Raw genomic sequence first — 10,000 nt, 5'->3', positions numbered from 1 at the left:
GTCCTCTGGTCCACTGTGTCCCGTCTCTACCCTCACCGATTTGCAGCTCTTCTTGTGAACTTTTCCTAAAAGCTAATTCCAGGGAGGGGTTCCTTCTCATCGACGACACTCGATTCTGAAATCCCCTTTGGCCAGATTTTACAGAGAAGTCCTCAAATTCCATCTCTGTGTTCATTCTGTCTTCAGCCATTTCTCTTGTCTCACTCCTGAACATCGCTTCCTTGTCTATTCCTGCTCTCTGGTGTACAGTCTCGTTCATTTGACCTGTAACAGCAAAATAAGTTGCTCTCGGTCTTGTCATTTGCTGATCCATGGTTTCTGGTACCTTTGACTGTCGAGAGGTCGCAGCTTTTTCTTTTTCCATTTCTACCTCGTTTTCTAACTTGTCTTTTTGGATATCTGCTTTCGCAGCCATGTTGATCTCCATCTGCCTTTGGATCTCCTCCTCCATCTTCCTCAAAATCTCCTTTTGCTTTTCTAATTCCAAATCCCTTTCTCTATCGCGAAATGGCTCGTCCCATTTTGGCAGCGCTCCCACTCTGAGATAACGAGTGTTACTCTTCTCCATAGCAGAACCGGTCGATTCTCTGCCTTTGTCTTTAAACAAGCCTTTAGACCCCACTGTAAAGCTGTTCTCTTTAGTTCCTGGGATTTCATCAATCACAGAGAGTTGCCTTTCCTCTGTGTTGGACCTCCGAAGAGTTAGAGCCTTTTCTTCCAGATGGGCAGATGGAATGTTTTCGCTAACTGCACGACTCTCTTCAACTGCCATCACCATGTCAAAAATGTGATCGATGCGTTTTGGACTGGAAGGAGACACCAAAGTATGGTACGTAGCCTTGACCAGAGATCTGTCGTCTTCGTCGTCCACACTACTCAACGAGCTTCCTTTTGTCCGAAGAGAGAGGCTGCGTCTGGGTGCGGGCTTCACCAAGCTGGAGTTAGCATCCTCCATCATTTGGACGCTATGTTTCTCCACCACATTCTCAAAAACTGATGCTCTGACAGTCTGTACACCGCTGGTCTCATTAGCAGGCAAGTCCTGGTCTTCCTGTGGCTTTGTCTGCCCGGCTGAAAGAAATTCCTTGGGCTGAAAGAAAAATATTTGTTTTCAGAGTCATATCAGTTATGGACGATAGAGCTCAATATACACACTCATGATGGCACCTGTTGATGCTTCTTTGGCTCTGGAACTATTAGAATTATAATTAAAGTACCAGTAGCAGGCTTCAAAGTTGTGTGAACGTTCTCTCTTCAGTCTCTTCACATAAAGGTTGAATAAAGGTTGAAAGCCCAATAGCACATGCAGAGAAAATTGGAAAATACTGTATAGAACACTGTTGCCCCTTTTCCACCGAGGCAGTTTGAGTGCAGGTTCGGAGCCTAATTTAGAACCAGTTCTTTCTTTTTCGACACCCAAAGCACCGGCTCTGAACCAGGAAAAGTGGTTCTTAAGTAGCACCAAAACGTTGCTGGTCTAGACTTAAGAACCGCTTGTGTCAGGGGCTGTGGGCGGGGCTGTGGGCGGGGCTACTGTTAGCGCATTTGATAATGTATACTAATGTTTAATACACTTTTACTTTACCGTGATTATGATACATTATCAGCACACATAAGTAGCTACATGCTAAGGCTAACTTTTTTCTGTGTTAATGATAAAATAACGTTATGTACTTTCTCCATTACAACCTCCGTTTATACAGATTACATGGAGCTGCACGTACACGTTGGATTCGCCGCGTTTGGGTGTTAATGTAGGTTCACAAAGCCATGAGCATTAACAGTAAAGTAACATCCACCATTGTTGATGTTGTGTTTGTGTTGCTGCTGCGCTAAAGTTGCTGTGTAACGTGACACATATACAGTGACGTCAGACTCGGCTCTGTGATGCTCTCTAAACGATGGGAAGACAAACCGGTTCTTAGAAGGTTCACCAGTGGAACCAACTCTGAACCAGCACCAGTGATAGCTCTGAACCAGCACCCGGTTCTTTTTGGTGGAAAAGAGGCATAAGAATCACTATAAACAATGGAGTTGAATGAAACTTTCTAATCGGGTTCTGATGTCCAAGATTTTCCACTGTGACCTTCTGTGTCATCTTCAACGTGAAGGACAATATAAAAATAGCACAAAACACTGTATAGAATAACCAGGAATTTCACGGTCAAACCAGCATGACCTCTTATTAAAATGAAGCACTGGCAAACTACACGTGAACTATGAAAAAGAGTATTCAAATGAGGTAATGAAAGCTGAGATCGTCACGTGAACGTATACAAAAACAACAAGAACAAGAAAAACAATATAAAAATAACTCGGTGCTTGACTGATGTACGGCAGTGAAAGAGAAACCTGTGTGTACTTAGATACAGTTCGTAAAGCTGCTCTATCAAAGACTCCATCACGTCTCTCTCGGGTTAACCTTTACCACTCTTTTTTTTTTTTTGGTTGGTCTTTTCCAGAATATGACTCAACTCAGCTCAGGTTACACACCTGTCGTGCACCACACCTCTGTGACATCAATGCTGCCTTTTTCAAATGAGTCCAACCCATTTGTATATCTTTTTTGTTTCCCCACTCGGTCCCTTCACCCTCACCGTCGGTCAGTGTGTTTTTCTTTCCTTCTTCTTCCAGCCAGGACTGAGGTCAGTTATGACTAGCCGTTTCAGGTCAAGTCTCTATTGCACTGTGAGCAGTTTCTGGGAAACTTTTATTATGTATTTAACTATATAATGCTGTAAAACGCAGATGTAAGTGGACGATTGAGGGGATCGTGAACAGATTACGAGAGAAAATGTAGTTTGGAAACAGAAAATGACCAAAGGAATGAAAAAAACAAAGGAAGGAGAAGAATATGGAAATGAAAAGGTCACGAATATGTAAAATAGAGTCTGGCTTCACACAGAAAGGAGGTTAAAAGTTCAAAAGAAAACAGGTTACACAATCCTTCAGTGTGCTCACGCTTACAAACACTACAGTCACATTTTAGTGATAAACTGATGTAGATGTTACACGTGATCAAAAACCAATGATCGTATTCTCTAATGTTAAAAACACGTCTTATTACAGAATTCATAACAATAATAATCGTCATTCATCAAAAAATTATAAATACTTTTTATGTGCAAAAAAAGTGCAAAAACTCTCTTTTCTTCTGAAAATTCACACTAACATGACTAACATAGCTAACTTGGCTAACATGGCTAACTTGACTAACATGGCTAACATAGCTAACTTGGCTAACACGATTTGATTCAATCAAAATTGAAATCTTATTAAAATTAAGATACTGTCACTGTCAATTTATTTTGTCTAATTTATCCAAATCTAAACAGTGTATTTTTAACAGTGTATTTTTAACAGTGTATTTTTTACAGCCCTTCAAGTTTAAATAACAATTACAAACGTTCTGGTCACTGCAGATTTGATGGAATTGAATGTTTGAAACTTGATTTTTGAAAATGAAAATTTTATTAAAATGAAAAACGAATTTAAATTTAAATTTAAATTTAAATTAAAATTCTATTTAAAACCGAACATTTTTATATAACACTGTTTCACTGTCAACCTGAACATTGTTATTAACGTGATCTCGTATCCTAAAATGTTTGATCTAAATCACCCTAATTTTTTATCACGTTTACAACTTTTAAACATTTACGCAGTTAAATTCAGATTTAACAGCACTGAGTGATTGTAGAATGATGTTTTTTCCTGGTTGTGAGTAAACTCGTGTAAACTGACCGGCGGCGTTATCCTTCACGCCGACCTTCGACGACTTATCTTGTTTATCCAACACCTGCTTTTATCTTAAAGGAAACACATCAACAGCAAAAACGCAACAATTTCCTGTTTATACAGAATTTAGTCACTCGACCGAGACGGGTTCCGTTTAGCACCGAGGCTAAAGTGGCTAATGTGCAATGCAACTTTAGCCTTGTAACCTTTGACTTTAAATGTTTATGATTTAACCCTTTAAGTTTGGTTTCTATGACCTGAGATCAATTATTTTTTGTTTTGTTTCTAATGATGAAAGTTTCTCCCACCTTTTTGTTGATCTCCTCTTGAACTTCTTCCTGGACACTTCTAAGCTCACTGGAGCTCGCGCTTTCTGCATCTGACGCAAAGCTGCAAACAAATCGATATTAAACGTTAGCTAACGTTAATCTGACAGGGTTTATATGGGGTCAGAATTGTTTCGTTATTCTGAATAAATATACTATGATACACAAATAAATATAAAGTGTTTCACAAATATTTTTTAAATCAACAAATGCACAATAAGCAAACCGTAAATATATGTTACACATTTCACAAAAAGAAATGAAATTCACAAATAAATAAAATGGGATTTGCAAATAAAAAAATATTTATAAATATATATTTAATTGTATTTATTTGTGAACGGCTTCCTGCTCATTTGTGAATCGCGTTCTGTGCATTTGTGGATTTGAAACATTTCTAACGTCAAGACGTGCACAAGAATCCACAAATAGGTGGACTCCGCCCACCGTCTACTCCAGCCAATCGGACAACGGTCTCGTGGCGCTGACCAATCGGTAGTCTGTGCCAAATAAATACAATTAAATATATATTTATAAATATTTTTTTATTTGCAAATCCCATTTTATTTATTTGTGAATTTCATTTCTTTTTGTGAAATTTGTAACATATATTTACGGTTTGCTTATTGTGCATTTGATTGTTGATTTAAAAAATATTTGTGAAACTCTTTATATTTATTTGTGGATCATACTGTAGTATATTTATTCAGAATAACGAAACAATTCTGACCCCATAGTTTACATGTAAAAGTAAACAACTGTGGTATAACGGGGTACAAGATAAAATGCAACTATAATTTTATTCAAAAGTGTTTTATGATCAATAAAATCAAATCTCCAGATTGTCTGAAAGAGACAATGATCATAACAACACAGTGTTGAATACAACATGGAACGGGTTCTTTTTATCCCACAGATATTTATCAAAACATTTTAACTTCGATCCCGAGTGACAAAGTAATTTAATAAGAAGCTAAAAGTAAATACGCGGTTCAGGAGAACAGAAACAGAAAGGATCAGCGCTAACATCTGGCATGCTCGACCAGATGCCAGATGTGGAAACATCAACATGATCTGTGTGCAGAAACACCACCAGACTTTTCTTAGTACTGTAAATTCAATCTAAAAAGAAAAAAAAAAACACTTACCGTTTTGTTCTATCTGTTGGAAGTGGGCGGGGCTTAACCTGTGGCTTCGGGATTGCGGTCTGTGCGGTGGAGAAATCCTCCGTCAGCTCTTTGATTCGCTGTTTCACTCCAACGACTCCATCAGTGTCTGAGATTGGTGGCACTGGAGAACGAGGCTCAGCAACTCGCGTTGCAGGAACAGACAACGTGGAAGAAGACGAGTCCATAAGAAGACTAATCCTCCTCTTTATACCACTTCCTGTTCTTTCCAAACGCTTTGCATCCTGTCCTTCAACATCCTTCTTCTTAAAACCTCTTTCGATATCCTTCTCTCTCCTCCTAACACCATCCTCTGGGGTTGGGGTCTCCGGTGTGTTCTCCTTGCTCTCCCCTGTTGTTAGTTGCCTCTGTGTGGTGGGCTCGAATTTGGCGGCGAGGTCGGACAGAAGAGGTCGTCTGTCAGGGCGGGGCGAGACAGAACCAGAAGATTCAGTGGGGTCTGGCAGGAAAATGTCCGACACTGGTCTTGGCCTGGAGCTTCGTGTTTCCTGAGGACGACGAACAACCTCATCACCCTCTTTACCCACGTCCTCGTCCAAACCAACACTACCGAGGAAGCCCATAGATTTTGCCCGAGTAATAGAACCACCGGTTTTAGATCGAGAACCCAATTCTGTAGGTTTGGACTGATATGCCAAACTTGTTCTTCGTACCACACCTCCTGTCTCGGTTTGCTTGAGTTTACTAGGATCACTGAAAGGAGGAGAAGGTTCTGGTTTTAATGTTGGAGACTCTGGTTTGCTGCCCGGTGCGGATGCTGGTGCAGTTTCTGATTTAAGGGGTGGAGATGTTGGCTTGGATTTGCTTGGTGGCTCTGGTTTATACAATGTCTCCGGTTTGGGTTTGGGCTGAGGTTTGGGAGCAAGAATAGGTCTTATCGTAGTATTTCTCTGTAGAACAAAAGGTTTTGGTGTGAGTCTTGGTTTGGGGCCTGGGGTTGGTTTCTTGGGATCTGAACTTATGATGGATGAATCCTCCATGAGGGTTTTATTACTCGAATCAGTCAGTGGACTCGCAAGCAGACGACTGCTCATCATTCCAGGCTCGAGCTCCACCTGGGTTGCCATCACTGCACCTGAGAGACAAGAGGAACATCTCAGTTGTCTGTCAGACCTCAGTTCTTAACCAAAATCAAGCAAAATGCCCTTGTTCATGTCACTTTATTCTTGCATTCTGAAGCAGTAATGTTTCTACTATAGTACCACCACCTCCTGTTGACCAGAGGAGATTTTATTTTTGCAATTTTCTCCCAATTTGTTCATTTTACCTGAACCTACCCTGACTTATCACATGACATATACTGAACCCACCAGGGAGGGTGAAGGTTTGCACATATGAGACATAAGACCTCAACTTTAACACATAGGACACATATAAGCTCACAGATTCATCAATGATTGACAGGAGAGAATGAGTATGCCCCTCCCACTCAGAGAGAACGATCAATTCTGCTCTCTCGGTTACAGATGACTATTAGGATGGTCAGGATTCAAGCTTGTAAGCAACAGAGCAAATATTTTTTTGAACTTGGCAGCCAAATCCCTTAGGCTGCTCTTCACCTCAGTCGAAGCTCACTCATTAGACCTGGATCATATAAAGCTGCTTGGTAGCAGTGATACATCAGTGGATCATCAATAAAGAATAGTTCATTTCAACTATTACCAGGTCTTCAGTCTCACCACATTACACATCATCTTCCCTGCTTCCAGTCAAAAAGGGTACATTTATTCTTCGAAGAATGACAACTGAGAAGCATAATTCATCCCATCTGTAGAACTCTTGGCACTAAAAACAGCAAACCTGGCCAGGAAAAATTTACTACACCCTAATAAAATTGGCCAATTATTATATAAGAGGTGTGTTTGAACACTGTGAGGGGAAATACACCACTCTCTGGACTTTGGCTTTGTAGATACACAAGTACTACAGAACTGTTTTACTGGCATGCCATTAATCAGTGTGTGTGTGTGTGTGTGTGTGTGTGTGTGTGTGTGTGTGTGTGTGTGTGTGAGAGAAAGAGAGAGACTGATTTAAATCACGACAATTGATCACGTTCTGGTGCAATCAAGAGTTCAGTTAGAGAACAGCTCATGAGAATACACCGGTGCTACGTTAATGGTACACATGGCTGCTACACAGACCAGAAACACACACACACACACACACACACACACACACACACACACACACACACACAGTAAATTGAGAAGCAGTCCACATGTCAATCTGGAAGTCTCATAGCAGACTTGTGTACACTCGATACTATCAGATTTACTATCCCAGCATTCCCCTTATCTCTCTCTCTCTCTCACACACACACACACACACACACACACACACACACACACACACACACACACTATACAGACTAGCCCATGTAATTAGCTAACCGTGCCTCGCCTGCAGTTTCTTGATCCGATAATAATAACTCACCTGCCTGGCTGTCAACTGTCTGCAGCAGAGCCCTGGTTTCTGTGGCAACCGCTGGATGATGTCATATCACAGAGGAGGGGGCGGAGTTATGCTGTGATGAAAGAAAGAGAGGAAGGGATGGAGAGGGAGGTCAGACAGTGTCAATGTTGCATGGATGTGGCTTCAGAGCTCAAATAGCCTCTGCGCACGCACCCGGACACACACGCGCGCACACACACACACACACACACACACACACACACACACACACACACTTGTTGAATGTCGGATTAAGTGTTACTCACAACCTACCGGATGGATTCTCTACCCGTATCATATCACAGATGCTGTTAAACACAAACACAGGCTTGAGACATACAAAAACAAGTATACACGCACGCACACACTCACTCACGACTGTGGACTCGTACAAACATGAAAATCCAAAGACACACAAACGTCCCTTTAACGCCAAGGCTGACCTACATGTACAGATCATCACCCAATCCGAAACACTCGATACGAGCGTCTTGGTGAAACTAAAGCCCGGAGCAAAGAAGCAAACAAGGAACGACAGAAAGAGAGGACAAAACCTTGTGGAGCTGAGAGAGAACTAGCCAGGGTGCAGTGGAGGAACTCGGTCTTCGACAGGAAACGCCTTTGCACAGCTGGAATGTTAAACATGCAGTGTAAGATCCAGCAGGCAACACACAAACACACACATACACACACTTCTTATCTTCTATAAACATGTGTTTCAACATTCGTGTAAACCTACACGCTGTACATGCAGCCATCTAGAGCTGAGTTACATGACACGTGGTTCCCTGTTGGATGAATAGAGTAACAAACCATTAACTTCTTAACTCGGTCATTAAATTGCTTTAACATGTTCACCAGCTGGTGTCAAGTTTCACTTCAGCTGATTTCTATCAGTGTTTGATATGCAGCAGAGTTATAAACATGTCATGTGGAAAGATTCACCCTCGATAAGATGAAAGATTTTGCTTTTGACACAGAATGAATTATGATTTCTGTTTTGTTTTGGTTTCCACAAACGAGTCAAAAAGTTCCACACTAAATAAGCCTGAAAGTTACCATGTGGACATGCAAACCGGGCAAGTCAGTAAATAAACAAACAGCCAAGGAAGAAATCTGGAAAGTCACATAGTAACAAAGTAAACAAGGTTAAAAATTAACCCAGGAGACGAGTCACAAAGTCACATCAGCAGGCGAGTCCAAAAAAAGTAACTGAGCAGTCAAGTCACAGCGCAATGGGACAAACAGGCAAGTAGCCAGGGCAACAAGTTACACAGTAACCAGGGCAACAAGTTACACAGTAACCAGGGCAACAAGTTACACAGTAACCAGGGCAACAAGTTACACAGTAACCAGGGCAACAAGTTACACAGTAACCAGGGCAACAAGTTACACAGTAACCAGGGCAACAAGTTACACAGTAACCAGGGAAACAAGTTACACAGTAACCAAGGAAACAAGTTACACAGTAACCAGGGAAACAAGTTACACAGTCACACCACAGTAACACAACAGTAACACTACAGTAACACTACATTGACTTCACATTGACACTACAGTGACACCACAGTAACACTACAGTGACACCACAGTAACACTACATTGACATCACATTGACACTACAGTGACACCACAGTAACACTACAGTGACACCACAGTAACACTACAGTGACATCACATTGACACTACAGTGACACCACAGTAACACTACAGTGACACCACAGTAACACTACAGTGACATCACATTGACACTACAGTGACATCACATTGACATCACATTGACACTACAGTGACACCACATTGACACTACAGTGACACCACAGTAACACTACAGTGACATCACATTGACACTACAGTGACACCACAGTAACACTACAGTGACACCACAGTAACACTACAGTGACATCACATTGACACTACAGTGACATCACATTGACACTACAGTGACACCACAGTAACACTACAGTGACATCACATTGACACTACAGTGACATCACATTGACACTAGTGACACCACAGTAACACTACAGTGACACCACAGTAACACTACATTGACATCACATTGACACTACAGTGACACTACAGTAACACTACAGTGACATCACAGTAACACTACAGTGACACCACAGTAACACTACATTGACATCACATTGACACTACAGTGACACCACAGTAACACTACAGTGACATCACATTGACACTACAGTGACACCACAGTAACACTACAGTGACATCACAATGACACTACAGTGACATCACATTGACACTACAGTGACACCACAGTAACACTACAGTGAC

General features: G+C 41.3%; 1 protein-coding gene across 5 annotated transcripts in view; it reads right to left on the bottom strand.

Moving 5' to 3' along the window:
• Nucleotides 1-10,000, bottom strand: part of si:ch73-138n13.1 (interaptin) — a 46,823-nt gene that overhangs the window by 28,321 nt on the left and 8,502 nt on the right. For 3 of the 5 annotated variants that reach the window (XM_060882434.1, XM_060882433.1, XM_060882437.1), the window contains exons 2-5: nucleotides 7,685-7,775; nucleotides 5,213-6,326; nucleotides 4,047-4,128; nucleotides 1-1,090 (exon numbers count right to left, since the gene is read on the bottom strand). The exon at nucleotides 1-1,090 is cut by the window's left edge. In XM_060882434.1, coding sequence (XP_060738417.1) covers nucleotides 1-1,090; nucleotides 4,047-4,128; nucleotides 5,213-6,318 — 2,278 coding nt within the window. In that variant the 5' untranslated portion in view covers nucleotides 6,319-6,326; nucleotides 7,685-7,775. Of the gene's footprint in view, nucleotides 1,091-4,046; nucleotides 4,129-5,212; nucleotides 6,327-7,684; nucleotides 7,776-8,149; nucleotides 8,195-10,000 lie in introns of those variants that run through there. The other 2 variants (XM_060882435.1, XM_060882436.1) reach the window with 2 other exon arrangements.

The sequence above is a fragment of the Tachysurus vachellii genome, chromosome 11 (genome assembly GCF_030014155.1).
Source record: "Tachysurus vachellii isolate PV-2020 chromosome 11, HZAU_Pvac_v1, whole genome shotgun sequence".
NCBI classification, from domain to species: domain Eukaryota; kingdom Metazoa; phylum Chordata; class Actinopteri; order Siluriformes; family Bagridae; genus Tachysurus; species Tachysurus vachellii.
This window is presented reverse-complemented; position numbering and strand designations above follow the sequence as displayed.